General features: G+C 40.9%; 1 protein-coding gene across 2 annotated transcripts in view; it reads left to right on the top strand.

The window, feature by feature from the left end:
• Positions 1 to 18,179, top strand: part of naa50 (N-alpha-acetyltransferase 50, NatE catalytic subunit) — a 29,132-nt gene extending 10,953 nt beyond the window's left edge. The window contains exons 2-5 of one of the 2 annotated variants that reach the window (XM_078546052.1): positions 5,341 to 5,477; positions 9,804 to 9,923; positions 15,684 to 15,750; positions 17,518 to 18,179. In XM_078546052.1, the coding sequence (XP_078402178.1) occupies positions 5,341 to 5,477; positions 9,804 to 9,923; positions 15,684 to 15,750; positions 17,518 to 17,689 (496 nt within the window). In that variant the 3' untranslated portion in view covers positions 17,690 to 18,179. The remainder of the gene's footprint in view (positions 1 to 5,340; positions 5,478 to 9,803; positions 9,924 to 15,683; positions 15,751 to 17,517) is intronic. The other variant, XM_078546053.1, reaches the window with a different exon arrangement.
• Positions 18,180 to 18,388: the final 209 nt, after the last annotated feature.

Raw genomic sequence — 18,388 nt, 5'->3', positions numbered from 1 at the left:
TGATATCAGTTTTTGGCACATCATCATTAAGTAATAGCCGTTCTGTTGCCACATGTAGTTTTGCATCCCTTGCTACTCATTGGATCTGAGGTATGCTTTAGAATAAACCACTTGAGCATTAACAGTAACTTGTAACAGACCTCTCCTTAAAGGGTGATGACCTCACCTTTGGTGTGTAGAGAACAGTTTTTTCTGTGGGTCTATAATGCTCTTTTTTCAGATTGCTTGGGATTTTTATGCTGCGGTAGTGGGTTTGTCTGTGCCTGCTGACCCTTGCACTCCTGTAACATGTGCCATGAGTTTTGGGAAACCTACCTGCCAGAGATGGCTTCTTATTGTACCAAACTCCTGCAGAGACATTTCCCCCTTTAGGTGCTAGATTCCATTGTGTGTGGAAGTTAAACCATTGAGGATGAGCAAGTGGGAACCAATCAATTTGAAGTCCTTTCTTGAATTGATTTCAAGGTGCTTAGTTTTTCATTGCTTCAAGTTTGAGCGCAGTCAGATGGGGAAGACGGAAAACCTATTCCTGTCGGCAACGATGAGTAAAGAAATTGAAATCCCATAGCACAAAACTATTTTAACACTAACACCTGTTCAGACAGTCTAAGCAGTGTCCTTTAACAGCTGTCACTGCAAGCATAGCAAATCATTCTAACATATAACAGCTAATTTTATTTGCAAAATGCCTGAGTAGACTCATCAGCCTGAAGTTTAGGACTGTTAGATGTGTTTATTCTGTCCAGTGTTGACCAATTTAAGTTCAGAATAAGAAATGTTCATAAATGTAGATACAAAACTTGGAGAAAATGGGAAAAATACAGAGAAATGTCAGAAGCGGATTTTTCACATTCTGAGTAAACCAACATATAAAAATAGGATTTTAAAGATTTGTTAATAAAATGTGGACTGACATCAACTAGGCTGATTTCTGGGATGAAGAGGTTTGTCGTCTGAGGAAAAGTTGAGCGGGTTGGGCCTTTACTCATTGGGAGTTCAGAAGAACGAGAGGTGAACTTACTGAAACATACAAGATTCTGTGGGGACTTGAGAGGGTGGATACTGAGAGGATGTTTTCCTCATGAGGGAATCTAGAACTAGGAGGAACAGTTTAAAAATAAGGGTTCTCCCATTTAAGACAGGGATGAGAATTTTTTTCTCTGAGGATCATTAGTCTTTGGAATTCTCTTCTCCAGACAGAGGTGGAGGCTGGGTCATTGAATGTATCCAAGGCCAAGTTGCACAGATTTTTGATCTACAAGGGAGTCGAGGGTTATGGGGAGCAGACAGGAAGGTGGAGTTAAGGCCACAATCAGCCATGATCTTATTTAATGACTGAGCTGGCTCAAAGAGCAGAAAGTCCTTTTTTACATTTATTTGTTCACGGGATGTGAGCATTGTTGAATTTGTGCTCGGCATTGAAGTGTGTCGAGATGTAAACTCGATGTACTCGGGACTTGAGCAGTTTTTGCAAGAAGATGAAGACAAACATCATGTCTTTGAAGAGGCAATGGAAGGTATTTTCTCTTTGAGGGAACGTTAAAACCACTGCGTTGACCAATAAGTTGGAGCAAACTAGAGTCTTGAACTTGTGACAGAAGCTATAGCAAACAGTCTTCCAACTAAAACAGGATTATTTCTCCAAATCAAATTAGTGGAGAATAGTTCATAATATAAATTATGTGCATAAAATTGGTCCCAGTCACTTAGAAGAGTGTGGTCTCCAGGCGTGATTGACGGGACAACTGCCCAGTTGTCTCCACTCTGGTGAAGATTGTGTTGTCACTATGCACTGCCATTTCTCTCTCTTGAATGAAGTGGGTAGCTTTTCTTCCTACACAGAGCTAGCTGATTTGTATTCCCTCCTGTTATTCCTTGTATAGCTATCTATCAGAAGGAAATGACTATCCCATAATAATAATGAAGAATAAGGACCTTTTTGAATTAAGCCTCCTCCATTATCCTTACTCTCCTGTAATCCTTATGAACATCAGTAGGAACAGGAGTAGACCGTACGGCTCCTCAAGCCTCCGCCGCCATTCAACATGATCACGGCTGTCCTCCTGCCTTAACTTCACTTTCCTCCCTGCTGCCTGTATCCCTTGATTCCCTGGGTGACCAAATATTTGTCTGTCCCAGCCTTAAATATATTCAATGATGGAGTATCCACAACCCTCTGGGGTGGAGAATTCCAAAGACTGTCAACCTTTTGAGTGAAGAAAATTTCTTCCCCTCTCAGTCCTAAATGATTGGCTCCTTGTCCTGAGGTTGTGCCTGTGTGTTCCAGATTCCCCAGCTAGTGGAAACAATCTCCGTGTCTACCCTGTTAAGCCCCTTCAGAGTCTTGTATGTATTAATGAGTTCACCTCTCAGTCTTGTAAACTCCAGGGAATATAGACCCAATTTACTCAGTCTCTTACCATAGGAAAACCTTCTCATCCCAGGGACCAATCTAATGAACCTTCACTTATACCACTTCCAATGTTAGTATATCATACGAACTAGGAGCAGGAGTAGGCCATTCTGCCCCTCGAGCCTGCCCCGCCATTTAATAAGATCATGGCTGATCTGATAGTAACCTGAAATCTGCATCCCACCTACCCCCAATAGCCTGTCATCCCCTTGCTTACCAAGAATCTATTCACCTCTGCCTTAAAAAATATTCAAAGACTCTGTTCTGCTTCCATCATCTTTTCAGGAAGACAGTTTCAAAGACCCCGCGAGTGAAAAAAATTTCACCTCATCTGTTTTAAATGGGCGACACCTTATTTTTAAACGGTGACCGCTAGCTAGTTCTAGATTCTCCCACATCCTCTCCACATCCACCCTGTCAAGACCCCTCAGGATCTTGTATGTTTCAATCAAGTTGCCCCTTACTCTTCTAAACTCCAGTGAATACAAGCGTGGTCTGTCCAGCATTTCCTCATTAGACAACCCACTCGTTCCAGGTATTAGTCTGGTAAACCTTCTCTGAACTGCTTCCAGCGCATTTATATCCTTCCTTAAATAAGGGGACCAATATTGTACACAGTACTCCAAATGTAGTCTCACTAGTGCCCTGTACAACTGAAGCAAAACCTCCCTACTTTTGTATTCAATTCCCTTCTAATTAAAATCTTCCCTCAAGTATGGAGACCAAAACAGCGCACAGTATTCCAGGTGTGAGCTCACCAAAACCCTGTACAATTGTAGCAAGACTTCCTTATTCTTGTACTTCAATCTCCTTGCAATAAAGACCAACATATGCAATTTGCCTTCCTAATTGCTTGCTGTATCTATCTGCATGCTAATCTTCTCTGTTTCTTGTATGAGTACAGCCAAGACGCTCTGAACATCAACATTTAGAAGTTTCGCGTCTTTTAAGAAATATTATTTTCTATTCTTAGTAGCCTTGAAGAGGCCATTCAGCCCAGTGTGTCAGTGCTGGTGCTAGGTCTTTAACTGAAGCTAATTAATCTAATACTGTTTTATTGTACTTACTGATCATTTTTAAATCCTCTTAGATTCCTTTTAAGCGTCCCTTTCTTTAAGCTTTCCTCCATTACCACTATATTCCTGGTTTCATTCCGATGAAGTTACACTACCCTATCCATGGCCCTGAGATCCTTCCTACATATAATGGAGTGCCCAGGATTCCATGCAGTGCTCCCAGCTGTGGCCTAGCCAATTACTTGTGCTTATCCAGCTGTAATTCCTTGAAGTCAGTGCCCCATGTATGAAACCCATTGTGTTTTGATATACTTGGCACTATGTTAACCCCCTCACTTTTAAATCGGATGGTTATGGATTCCAGTCCCTCAACAGAGACTTGAGTTCAAAATCCAGGCTGAGGCTTCAGTGCTATACTGTGGGAGTGCTGCACTGTCAGAGGTGCCATCTTTCAGATGAACTGAGGCTGCAACTGCCCTCTCATTGCCACTATTAAAAGAAGAGCAGGGAGTTTTCCTGATGCCATGGCGAGTGTTTATCCCTCAATCAACATCACTAAAACAAATTATCTGGTTATTATCACATCTATTTGTGGGAGTTTGCTGTGTGTAAATTGGCTGTAAAGAACTTGGGGATATCCTGAGCTTACGAAGGGTGCTATAGAAATAAAAACTTTCCATTCTTTTAATTAAAATAGGATTTTAAAATGGTTTGAAAGGATAATTCAAATGAAGCAACCATGAACTGAAGGAAGTGGACAATATTTAAAATAACCGGCTGTGGGTTTTCATATCAATAAATGTAGTATAACCAACTAGGGGTATGCACTTTCAATGAAACCTTTGGAGAGGGTAAAATGGGATTTAAGAGAATGGTTCCAGGGATGGATTGACTAGAGAGCTGGAGTTGTCCTCCTTAAAGTGGAGAAGGCGAATCATGAAGAGTTTAGCTAGAGTGAATAAAGAGAAACATTTTCCAAACCTGAAGGATCGGTAACCAGAGGGCACAGATTGATGAAAGAACCGGAGCTGCCGTGAAGAAAGACTTGTTATGTGATGACTGGTTGGGATTTGGAATGCACTGCCTGATGGGGTGATGGATACAAATTCAATCGTAGCTTTCAGGAGGAAATTAGATAAATACCTGAAGAAGAAAGAACTGCAGGATTTGGGGAAAGAACAGGGGAGTGGGGTTAACTAGATTGATCTTCTAAAGAACTGGCAGAACAAAGTGGGCTGACTGGCCTTCTCCTATGCTGTACTATTCAATGTTTCTAACAGTGCGTTTTGGCATGGGTTTGGTTTCTACATTCAAGCATTGGTACTGAAATTTGTTAATCACTGGTTAGACCACAGCTGGATTATTGTGGGTATTTCTGGGCATCAGACCAGGGTAAAGGTAAAGGCCTTGGAGTGGGTACACAGGGGATTTACCACAATGTTCCCAGGGATGAGGGATTGCTTTGTTATGAAGAGAGATTGGAAAAATGGGAGTGTTCTGGTTGAAACCGGGAAGGCTGAAAGATGAACTGATAGAAGTTGTTAAGATGGTTCTGATGAGTAGATAGAAAAAAAAAATCCCCTTTGGTGAGTGGATGTCATTGGTCTAAAATCATTGGCAAAAGATCTAGAGTGAAAAGAAATGGTGTCACTCCGAGTTGTCGGGATCTGGAATGCTCTACCTGCAAAGGTGGTGGAAGCTTATTCCATAAATAATTTCTAAAGGAAATTGACAGGTACTTGGGATGAGGAATTTACAGGGTTATGGACAAAAAGCAGAGACTGCCCTTTCAAAGAGTCAGCACAAACATGACGGGCTGAACGTTCGTCTCTTGTGCAGTAATTTTCTATGGTTCAGATTGAAGTATTTCTCCAGGCACAGTTTATGTGAAACGTCTTTGTTTTGTTCCAGGAGCCGGATTGAGCTTGGAGATGTTACTCCGCATAACATCAAACAGCTGAAACGGTTAAACCAAGTCATCTTCCCTGTCAGTTACAACGACAAATTCTACAAGGATGTGCTGGAGGTTGGAGAACTTGCAAAATTAGGTAAAAATTTGTGTTTTTGCTTGCACTCATGCACGTAGTATTTACTGTTAAATTCTTTTTAAGATAAATTGTCAATGTTTTGCTTGGGTTGAAACCTGTGCTGGTACCATATTCTAATGGTTAGCCAAATCAGCATGGAAATCAAATTTTATGTTTTTTTGACATTCGTTCTTGGGATGTGGGCTTCGCTGGCTGGGCCAGCATTTATTGCCCATCCCCGATTGCCCTTGAGAAGGTGGTGGTGGTGGTGAGCTGCCGCTTTGAACCGCTCCAATCCGTGTGGTGTAGGAACACCCACAGTGCTGTATCTTCTTGATGGAGGTGTATTTTCATCATTGTCATTGGCTCAAAATCCGGAACTCCTTTCCGAACAGTATTGTAGGTGTATTTAATGTCTCAGACTGCAGTGGTCCAAGAGGCAGCTTATCACCACCTCCTTGAGGGCAGTTAGCCTTGCCGAGAAGCAAAGAATGCCCTTAAACAACAGCAGGGCCATCGGAAAGTTGCATAATATGCAGAAAACCTCCCATCAAAACGATGGGTTACAGTGAGCAGAAACAGCTCATCATTTGCTCACAAAAATATACAATATGTGAAATCTTTTCCTCGCATTCTGTTAAAATCCGGTCACAAATTGCAGCTCATCAGGACCAATGATGAGCAGTCACTTCTTAAAGGTGATGCAAAGCAGAGGGATTCATAGAAGGGGTTTCGTGTCTCCAAAACCACTGGAAAATTCTTCTCCTGCTTGGGATCTGAGTCTAGCTCCACAAATTTGTGTCAAATCCTTTCATTTTCTTTCAAGCCCAATAATAAAAATAAAATAATTGTGCTACTGCCATGCATTCAGTTGAACTTTGGACGGGTGTGTGTTCTGGACATCTTTGGAATCTAACCCACTTGCATGTTGGGATCATGCAGCATACTGACCTACCCAAGTTGCTCTCATAATGAATATTGAAATTTTAGCTTTTGAATGCCATATCACGTGGCATTTCTGTTGCATGTATGCCAGAGATGGAATCCAGATTGCATTGTGCAGATCCACTCAGGGCTTTGTGCTTCTCTGGGTACTTAACTCATGCTTTCAGAAAGCCAAGTTCTCTACTTGTATTCTGTAGGTAAATTATTGCTTGTTTGTTACAAAGAATAGCAAGTGCAAACCATGGAATGCGGCTACAGCTGCAAGCTAAAAGAGGAACACCTTCCTCTTTGGCACACTGGAGGGATGGGAGAAGGCTTGTAGAATCAGAGCAAAGCAGCACAGAAGGAGGCTATTCGGCCCTATGCTAGCTGTTTGGTAGAGCTATTTAATTAATCACATTACATTGCTCTTCCCAAAAATGCCCAGTAATTTATCTTCCCTTTAAATATTTATCCAAATCCCTTTTGAAAGTTACTATTGAATCTGCTTCCGTCACCCTTTCAGGCAGCACCTTCCAGATCACAGCAATTTGCTTTTTAAAAAAAAGTTGCCTCATGTTGCAGACCTTAAACAGCAGCATTGACCAATTGGGCCGAATGGCCTATCCCTGTGCTGCAAATTCTATGTAACTAAAGGCATGAATGAGAGCTGTAACCAGAGTGTGAGCACACTTAGAATCCCAGGTATTAGAGGTTCATGTTTAGAAAGGTCTTGTGAGTGGCCCTCTGTCTTCTGTTGGAAGCGCAGTACCAGATTCCCTCCCTCTCAGCGATGGAGATTGTCAGTATCTGAGTTTGTGCTGTAGTAGGAAGAAAGGCAAATAATGAAAATGATCCATTATATGCCTCAGGAATTCTGAACCAAAGGTATCACTCTTACATGAGTTAGATCTTGGGAACCTGAAAGGCAAATTGAATTTAGTGCAAGTGAGATGCTGCAATCAGATTATGCAAAACAGATGTCGTTGATCAGAGTTGTAGTTCTTTATGTTTTCACTTAAAAGATGGAGTAATAAATGCATCAAAAAGTAATATACATGAAGCTCACTTCCAAGGTGTTGTAGTCATTTGTAGACCTAAAGTTAACATTTAAGTAACCGGACACTGGTATGCATTAAAACTCTGGTGTCTCAGCCCAGGGTAAGTTGGTGTATTTGACGTGCGTGGGTGCATCTCTGCATGTGTGTGTGTGTGTCCACACCTTGTTAGTAGTCACTGATCTAAACCTGTGTGATGAGATTGCACTACCACACATAGCATCAGAGCATGTTTGCTGTGTTTTGGAGTGAATTTGGTGATGATGCCCTTGCTGTTGAGAATCTAGAATTACATTTGAACTTAGCTGTTCAGTGCAAATCTTACATCAATGATAAAAGAAAAATACTCTGGATGCTGGAAATCTGAAATAAAAGCAGATGAAAAAAAACAGAAAATGCTGGAAAACCTCAGCAGGTCTGGCAGGATTCATGCAGAGAGAAACAGAGTTAACGATTTGAGTCCGTATGACTCTTCTTCAGAGTGTTCAGCTCTAAAGAAGAGTCACACAGACTTGAAACGTTAACTTTGTTTCTCTCTCCACGGATGCTGCTGGACCTGCTGAGTTTTTACAGCATTTTCTGTTTTTATATCTTACATCAATGAATAATTTTTATGTCAAAAAAACTTGAAAACACAATCTCCTAAGTAGCCTGTGTGATTTTTAATGTTCACCTCACAGGTGACTAGGGCTTTTTTTTTTAGATAAAGCATAAACTAAAGGCATCTCTGATTGTGCAGCACTTTCTCAGTTCTCTATTGGTATCAGTTATGAACACAAGTTCTGAGATGCCAAAACCCCTCCCCTCAATGAAACTGTCAAGACATTGACCCAATCTCTTTAGGAATGGGGTCATGGTTGTCCTCTCTGGTACTGACTCACTCTGGATATGAACCCGCAGCAGTTTACTCTAGCTTAAAGAGAGAGAATTCCATGCAGATAGAGTAGGAAGACAGGTAATGTTGACATTTTGTATATCTAGCTACTCTGAACTAATCTGGTTTGAAATTACCAAATCCTTATCCGGGCTTGTTTAAGTAGCAAGGGTGCCCTACATGCAAGCATGGCTACAGAATGTCACTGTTTCTATGCTGCTGTTCCAATAGGAACTTGTGCAATTTTTATAGAAAATTTAAATGGTATGTGCAAGAATGAGTCCCATGACTATGCAACAGAAATCTGTAGCAGAGACTGAAAAGGACAGCTTTTACTGATCGAATCCAAAGGCAACCCTATCCCCACTGCATACTGAAATGTTAACAGAAGGGGCCATTCAAACCTGCAGGAGCACGCATGCATTACTGATCACAGACCATCTGTGGTGCAGCAGCTTCTCTTGGCATTTAACAACACTGGTTGGTATGAAATTTGAGCAGTTCTGTTTGATTCCCAAGTATTATGTAAATTAAGATTTTATTGGTATGATGTTAAAGGGGAAAGAAAGGCTGGAAGTTAAACATTGTCCGAATTTATAATATTTCCTCCGTTTTATCGCTTGTATAATCATACGGTACAGCAGGAAGCCTTTCGGTCCATTGTGCCCATGCTGGCTCTCCAAAAGAGCTATCCCAAAGTGAGATTTCTGTTTTTCCTTTGAGTATTTTTCCAGTTCCCTTTTGGAAGTTACTATTGAATCTGCTTTCACCACCATCCCAGGCGGTGCATTCCAGATCATAACAATTCATTGGTGTTTGAAAAATATCATCTTGCTTAACCTCTTGCATCCTCTGGTTACTTGCCTCCTGCCAGTGGAAATGGTTTCTCCCTATCTCTACTCAATCAAAACCTCCTCATAACCTTCACAAGACTAAAGATAAAATGTTGGCACCTCACTTCCTCCCTTAGCTACATTACTGCCTCATCAGCATCTGGGTCACTTTTTTTTTTAAAAAGAGCTGCAGATTTTGGACTAACCTTGGAGTTAGTTTACAACTGGCTTCTTCCTAAAAGGCTGAGTATGCAACAAAAGTTGCCTGGAAGAAGGCTTTGCAGGGTTCTAAGGATTATGACTGGAGCAACCAATTGGAAGTGATTGGGATTCCCAGTGGCATTTAACACAACCTGCATCATTGGAGCAGCTGAAGGGAGAGTTGAGAGGCAAAAATAGGGTCAAATTACACTGTAAAATTTAGGACATTTTTTTAAAAAGGTGATCAATTATAAAAGATATGGTTAGTGCTTTACACAAAGTTTAATCTCTTTAATAAAGAAAAACGTATGTTCTGAAAATTGTGTAGTACTGAGGAAATAATGCCGTTTATTGTATAATAATTTTGCTTGGCTTCTGTTTTGGTTGGAAATCTATATATAATAGTTTGGTGCTGAATGGTGATATTTAAGAATTGTTTCATCTGATTTACTTTCAGCTTATTTCAACGACATTGCAGTAGGTGCAGTGTGCTGTAGAGTGGATCATTCGCAAAACCAAAAGCGATTGTACATCATGACCCTTGGATGCCTGGCACCATACCGCAGGCTAGGAATAGGTAAGCTGAATGGGAAGATTACAAAATCAAGTTTCCTCTGCTGCCTTTGTAACTCTTGAAGTTTCTTACCTAATAAGACTAGGTTGCTTCAACTATGCATTCCTTTCAGCATAGGAGCTTAAAGGCTGATCTAATTAAGGGATTTAAGATGATTCAAGAAGTTAATAGGTTAGATAAGAAACATTCGGGTGGAACATTTGAACAGCAGTTGGATACCATGTTGATTGGTAATTGAGTGATGAACTTCAGTGTGCTGAAGAGCCTGTTCTCATCTTTGACTTTTACTTTTCTTGTCTGGTTTTATTTATCCAGTACATTCCTAGAACATTATTATGAGCAATGCAACATCAAGTGTTTGTTCTGACCATCAAATATCACAGTTGCTGGTTAGCTTCATTAGCTCAAGCCTGCTGGACACGAATGAAGCAGAAACGCTTTACGAGTGTATCACTGATGTCTTCTCTCCTATGTGAAGTTATGTTGATACTCGCAGTGCCGTACTTTGATTAGAACTCCAATGAGTGCCTCATTTTCCCTATCCAATATAAAACTATATAAGATGTTTTTGTTTCATATGTTGTCTCTGGATTATTTTTTATATTTTACACCAGATGTTGGTGAGTATAGAGTTGGTTGCTCTTGCTGCCTAATGCCCCTCCTTAAACCCAGATGCCCAAAGCCATACTTTAACCACATGGACTGCAGTGATTCAAGAAGGCAGCTCACCACCACCTTCTCAAGGCAATTAGGGATGGGAAATAAATGCTGGCCTAGCCATTGACGTCCACATCCCATGAATGAATTTTTAAAAAGGCTATACTGGGGACACTCGAGATGGGGATGGCTGGATGCCAAGTGTGTTAGATAAACTTTATTGCTGAGCAAATAGGGAACCTGGCCTGCTTTTGTAGAGTCTTCTGCAGAGATATGTGGCTGTGTATTGCAGGTCTCACTGAAAACATTTTGGGCTAAATTTTCCTCTTGGAGGAAATATTGTCTTTGGAAAACAAACTGCAGAAATGATAAAGTTTTTGAAGCTCTGGTGAAACAAAGCAATTCTGGGTAATAGTGCTTGAAGAAATTAGCTCTGTGTATGAATTAAATCCATTTGGGGTCAAAGAGACAGTTTAAATTTGGTCAAATGACCACGTTACCTACCACCACCACCTAGTGGACATACAGACATATGACTTCTCAGTGTCAGATTTTTGAATAAGGGAAAAAAGTTATTTGGGAAAGTCTTTCCCTATTTCACCTCATGATGTGCCACTCTTCGTGGTCTATCCTTGCCAATAGGATTGGTCCCTTTCCACTCTCAGGCTTACCCAGGATCTTTAACCAGCAAGATCTGACCTGTATTGGGAACCTAGGATTTGCTGTCTGTTGGGGAAACTGGCTCATAACAAATAAGACATGAATTCCTATAGCACCTTTACCAATCTCAGGTCATCTCAAAGTGCTTCACAGCCAATGAAGTACTTTTGAAGCATAGTCACTGTTGTACAGGAAGCACAACAGCTAATTTACACATAGCAAGATCCCACAAGCAGAAATGTGACAATAGCTGAAACATTTGTTTTAGCGATGTTGCTTGAGGAATATTGGCCAAGATACCGGGGGATATATCCTGTGCTGCTTTTTGAATTAGTGCCATGGGATCTTTTTTGTCCATCTGGGAGGGCAGATGGAGCCTCAGTTTAGCGGCACATCTGAAAGATGACACCTCCAGTATTGCAGCACTCCCTCGGCACTGCACTGGAGCGTCAGACTGGATTATGTGCTTGAGTCTGTGCAACCATAAAATAGTACAGTTCAGAAAGAGGCCATTTGACCCATTGAGTCTACACGACTTTTTTGAAGAGCAGTTCAAATAGTCCCACTCGCTAACTCCTTCCCCATATCCTTGCAGTTTTTCTTCTCTTTAAAGCATTTATCCAATTCCCTTTTGAAAGTTACTACTGAACCTGTTTATATCACCCTATCAGGCAGTGCATTTCAAATCATAACCACTTGATTGTAAGGTAGCTTTTCTTCATGTTACTCCTGTTTTTTTGCCAATCACCTTAAGTCTGTGGCCTTGACTCTTCAGCCATTGGAAACAGTTTCCATTTATTTACTCTATTTTAAACATTGCTATTAAATCTCCTCTTAACCTTCTCTGCTCCAAGGAGAACAGCTCCAGCTTCTCCACGGAAGTATAATTGCCCACCCCTGGAACCAATCTAGCAAATCTCTTCAAATCTTTTACATCTTTCCTAAAGTGTAGTGCACAGAGTTGGACTTAATACTGCAGCTGGGGCCAAACTAGTGTTCAAAAGGTTTGACATAACTTCCTGCATTTGAACTCTCCGCCTCTACAAAGCCAAAAGTCCCTTTTGTTTTACTGACTGCTTTGTCAACCTGCCCTGCCACCTTCAAAGATTTCAAGTCTTCAACTCCCAACCTTCTGACCCAGGTGAGGATACTCTTTCGAGTTATCGACAGTCACAGATTGCAACTCTTTTCGAGTACAATCACAGTTCTTGGTTTCCGGGAGTGGGACATGAACCCACAACCCTCTGATTCAAAGGCGAGGGTGCTATGAGCTGAGCCACAGCTGACACCTCCACCCAGGTGAGGATGCTGCACCTAATTTTGATTAGATAACTGTGAGAATGTGTTCAGAATTTGAGATTTTGATGTGAGAAATTCAGAAAATCTATTTGCACTGGTTGGTGAGTAGAGGGCATCAATTTAGGCGGGGAGATGTTAAGGTGAAATCTAAGAAGGTTGTTAAGATGTATGTCATGCCCGGTAAAGGCATTTTCATAACTTTGAGCATGGACTGTATTCAACTCTAGAATGTTTTGGAACTGCCTTTTCTTTTAAAAATTAACATTGAAAGACTACTAAATTGGCTGCTGAGGTTCAGGTGACTTTTGCAATTTCTGCACAGACTCAGAAGTATCTGAAGTCTCCAGAAAGTCCTTAATTGAAAGACCATGGGTGGAGTCCCCCCTTCAATGGACATACCAATTCGAAGCCATTTGTGGAATTCACACTTCCTATGGTTTTTGGACTTACCCGAAATTCAAAATCTATGGACTCCGGGACTCTCTATCTCAGAGCTCAACACTAAACAAAGAGAGCTGTAGAGAAACCAGTGAAATCATGTTAGGTGTGAATGGCCACCACCCACCCTCCATTGTGTAGCAATGGCTTCAAACTTCAAGTATTGATCACGACTGTCTTCAGATAACCAATCTTTCTTACCCCAAGCACTGGGGAGAAATCAGTCAGTCTGCAAACAGTGAAGGCAGCAACATCTATACCTTAAAGCTGGAGACTACAACGTGTTAAGGTCTCCAAGCCTGTTCCATTTTAAGGCCACCAGTACAGAAAACCAACCTAGTAATAAGACTACAAGCAACTAGCTTCGCCACCTGCTGAAAAATCTACCTCTTTGAGGGAATCCTGCAATGACTTTAATATACAACTTTAGTTATTGAGTTTTCCTAGCTATGTTTCAGGAGTGGAAAAGAACCTCTTCATTTGGCCTGTACTGAGACAAGCCAATCACATGACTTACGAACTATTCCTCTGTTTGTAACTTGTAAAATTGCACTATCCTCTTCCTCGTGTGTGTGTGTGTGGGTGAGTGAGTGACGTAGCGTTAAGTTTTATAAGGTGAATGCATGAATAAGTAACCCTCTTTATTTAAACCCAAGAAAGCGTGCTGCTGGTTATTCAAATTGACCATACACTCCAGTTAGAAACACACACATCTTCCATTTCAAAAGACAGATTGATTACGGAAGGGAAGGGAACAGGAGTTTCTATTCTCTTTCATCCGTGTTTTTAATTCATGGCATGCCACAAAACAGTGGTGGAAACAAAATCCACGATGGCCTTTAAATATCGGAAAAAGAAAAACTTAAATGCACAAGGAGAAGAGCATTTCCATTAGAGCTGGAAATGAAATGGAGGAGCCAAGTATGCCATGATGGAGTGGTCACTCAGAGCTGTAAGAAGCAACTGTCTTTGAATAGAATCCGCAGTACAGAAACAGGCTATTTGGCCCAACTAGTCTGTGCCATTGTTTATGCTTCATGTGAGCCTCCTTCCACCCCTCTTCATCTCATCCTATTAGTATATCCTTCCATTCCTTTCTCCCTCGTACATTTATCCAGCTTCCCCTTAAATAGATCTACGCAATTCATCTCATCTAATCCCTGAGGTGGTGAGTTCCACATTCTTGTATATTTGAGATCAAAATGTAAAGGTTGTCCATTCCAATGTGCAGTTTAGTAATGAAATGTAAGCGTTAACAGTTTGCTATTACTGCCCATTCATGGTTAATGAGCATGAAATCTGGCCCAAAGTTAAACCTCTTTAACAGCTGAATGCAGGGAATGTGCCAAATGTTTGTTGCTGGAATGGAATTGTGATTAAAACTTTCAGAATGGACACTGAACATAACAAAGTTTTTCTTTTTACAGAAGACTGGATAAGTAAGCAGGCAAAAGATGCCACAGATATAGTGGATGCACAGTTTGCATAGATTGGTATTCAAAATATCTTGATTCATTTTTAAAAAATCACTAAAACAATCTTTTTGCTCAATATTTTTTGCTCTATACCACTGTACACAGCGGTGACTTTGACAGTTAAGAAACTGAAAATGGTGGAAATATTTAGGAGGTCTTGCAGAGTTTCTGAAGTGGGAAAGTTAACAATCAAGCCGATGACCTTTCAACAGAACAGCGTTATTCTGCTTAAAGGCATCTAATTCCATAAGCCATTCAGTCTTGTCCAATAATTGGCAGTGGAGCATGTTGAATGGACTGCAACACCAACTGATAACTGTAAATTCATCAGGTTTCTTCACTAAACAGCCTTTTAGGCCTGTTTCTATTTTGAATTTGGGACATATCTGTTCAAAGTGCCGATGAAGAGTTCGCACCACTCAACATATAGTATCCAACTATTACAAAAAAAAAACAGTAGTTGTCATATTAGATGTTTGACATTGCAGTAACCCCTGGATGGAATTCATATTTTTTCTTGCTGCTCTGACAATTTGCCTGCACTCAAGCCCCAGAGAGCTTGGGTTAAGAGTTAACCTATTAAAGGCTAACAAAGCAGGGTACTTTAATGTCAGTTCTGTTATCAGCCCCCTACATTTAAAAAAAATCTGGGCATTGTAATTTAACTGCTGGAGCCCTTTTAATCCAGTGGATCTCCACTTTAAATTGTGATGTTGTCATGGGACAAAATGCCATTGATGACTCTTTGTTCCTAGATGTTGTAGGGCCATGGCTACTAGAACCACCTTTAGGTAACTGGAACCTCACAAGAAAAGCATTCTAATGACTTCGAAACTAAGGAAACTGGGAAGGTTCCCATCATTTGTGCTTTAATGTCCAACCCCAAATGTATAATTTTAATGAAGTAAGTTGATGTAAAAGTCCAGTTTGAAGGCCAGGACTGAAACTTGAAGTAGTCAAAGTTGATGTTTTGTGACATTTGTATAACAACTTAAAGGTATGACATTAGTTGCAAAATTCAGAGAGCTTTTATGGCCATGATCTGTTTCCTGGAGTACACCCTGACATGGAATCTTCCGGTGTCGTAGTTGTTCATCATCATGCCCTCCACTGGATTATGTGCAAGTAACATGTTGGGTTGCTGCCTACTTGTGATGCACAGATAGTTTTTTTTTTCAGAGAATGTGTGCGCTGACTCCCGGCATTGAATGATTTATTCTTTTTCATTATTTAGGAACTAAAATGCTGAATCATGTGTTAAACATCTGTGAAAAGGATGGAACTTTTGACAATATTTATCTGTGAGTATGCACTGTTTTCTTCAAACCAGTTCCTTCCCAGCAGATAATTTTGTTCAATATGGATTTGGAGATGGTTGTTGCATAAGATTGTACAGGGACGTTGCTTGTTTAGCAAACACAATTTCTGTACACTCAGAATATATATGCCTGCAGCCTTCGCCTGCACAGTCTGAAAGCAAGCTTAATATCAACAATCAGCATTCAGATACCCCTTGTATCCATCAAAGTTTGTGAGGTGACTCTTACCTTATTTACTGGATGGGTCCTGGCTAATGCCTCATTAGCGAAAAGGAGACTGATGTCTGATCGGAAGTCCACTCTGGATCTACAACCCGTCATTTCAAGACCTGTCCACCCCTTCTTGTGGTGAGCCCTGTTAACCTCTATCTCTCAGTGGAGAGACAGATGTTGGAAAAGCGAAACAAAGTCCATTGTGGCATGAGGGTGACACCTCATAAGTATTCAGCAGATGTGGCACAATGGCAGTGTAGTGTGGACTGTGGCAAAGGGTGAAAGCAGAGAAATGCCCTGTACCGGCCATCCACTGCAGCTGCAAAGCTACCCAGGCATCTTGGATCCTCCTTGCCCCTGGGATCATGCAAAAGCAGCTGAGAGAGTGGGGCAGCAGCACGCACTCTTTCCCCACTACAATCCAATTGCTGAGCATAAGTTTAGCTGTTTAACTGTCATCCATACTATTTCCTTCTGGGGTTTGAGTAAAGTTGTTCTGACACACAACAGTGTGCCTTTCTTGAATGTGATGAGTTCAGAAGAATCTTTATGCACCAACTTGATTTTAAAATTTAGAACTTGCCACAGAAAGTGTTGGCTTTGAAGACAACCGGTTGTGGTTAAGATGCAGCTAGTGTGGGTGTGCTATCATTGTTGCTTTGAGATAAAAGCAAAATACTGCGGCTGCTGGAATCTGAAATAAAAACAAAATGCCGGAAAATCTCAGCAGGTCTGGCAGCGTTTGTGGAGAGTGAGAGAGAGAAACAGAGTTAGTGTTTCGAGTCCATATGATTCTTCTTCAAAGCTGAAGAGTTGTTGCTTTGAGCTATGACTGAGGTGTCCATGAGTCCTCTTAAACGGTCCAAGTGTGCAGCGAGCATAAATAACTCGCACCCAGTCTAAAACCTCATATCAAGCGACCAAAGCAGCAGCAAGTGGGCTATTGATCAGGAAGTGTCAGGTATGGTGTTCTGGACAGCTGATGGAGTTGTCAGTGACGTAAACCCAGACTGTTCTTGCTGTAAATCTGGCCCCTTTGCTTCCAGTGATACTGCAGCAGGAAGGTGTAATTTAATTGTACTCTTGACTAAGTGTGGATGTCGAACTCTCCTGGCTTTAAACTGCTCTGAGAGAACTTGCGATGATGAAAGCTGTTGAGCTCTCCAAATTCTTTATTTGTTTCCCAATCCAAATTGGACATCAGCAAGTGGCGTTCAGCCACTGTGTGCCAGAATAGCAGGGCATTCACACGTCACGAGTTTAACATTGGTGCAAAATCAAAACCACTTTGCGCAAATGTTGAACTCAGCATGTAAATTGAATCCAAAGCAAAGCACAATTCCCTTCCCCAGGGGGTCCTTGCTTCATTTCCTTTTGGTATCTGGTCAAGTGCTGGCTCCAGATTCAATCCACAATTACAAACAGAACAAAAGCTTTTCACCCCAATGCTGCAGCTGTACTGTACTGTAAATGTGTCTTGATGCAATTCTGAATTTCTAAAGGTGCTGTATACATTAACACTGTTTACCTTTGCAGGCACGTTCAAATCAGCAATGAATCAGCTATTGAATTCTACAGAAAATTTGGCTTTGGAATAATAGAAACTAAAAAGAACTACTACAAGAGGATAGAGCCAGCTGATGCACATGTTTTGCAGAAAACCCTCAAATACATTTCTCCTTGCCAGAGTGTGGAAAATCAGAAGTGAAATTGTGGCTGAGCTTGCACGTTTGTTGCCAAAAAAAAGTCTGTACAGACGGTTGGGGGGCGAGCGTCGAGAGGAACCTGTTCTCTACAACGCGCTGTGGCAATATTCTTACCACGTTAACCTGAAACCACTCAAAATTATTCTCGCATAAAGCATTCTGTATCTTCACCAGTTAGAATTAATGTATCTGAGACAAGCAACCCATCTGCCAGAACTGTAATCAAAGCATGGGGTTTGGGCATGTTTTTATTACTTTACCAGGTTCTAAATGGGATTATTTTTGTTTTGTTTTCCAATTCAAACGTGCAAAGAAGTGATCTGATTTTGTATTTTAAAAAAATTCAGACCTATTCGTGCATAGTTCATTTTTTCCATAAAAGTTGAATTAGTACTTTAAAGAACTAATTGTCCTACAAACTTATTTGTGCCTATTGGAGTTATATCTCCCACTTTTCATTTCATGGAATAAATATTTCAATTTTAACGGTGATCCTGGATAGTCTAGTGTGCTCACTGATTCATTTTGTCACCAGGAACCATGTCCTGTCCTTTGTTCTGCTGGAACTGTCTGTACGCACACACTTGTTTCATTCCTGTGTTTGCTCTTATTTAATGTGTAGAGCAGTTTTGGGTTGTCTTGTTTCACAACCTAAGCCTGTGCTACACAAGAATTGAATAGAATCTCAATGTTGTGGCTCG

This window comes from Cetorhinus maximus, chromosome 7 (genome assembly GCF_964194155.1).
Source record: "Cetorhinus maximus chromosome 7, sCetMax3.hap1.1, whole genome shotgun sequence".
NCBI classification, from domain to species: domain Eukaryota; kingdom Metazoa; phylum Chordata; class Chondrichthyes; order Lamniformes; family Cetorhinidae; genus Cetorhinus; species Cetorhinus maximus.
This window is presented reverse-complemented; position numbering and strand designations above follow the sequence as displayed.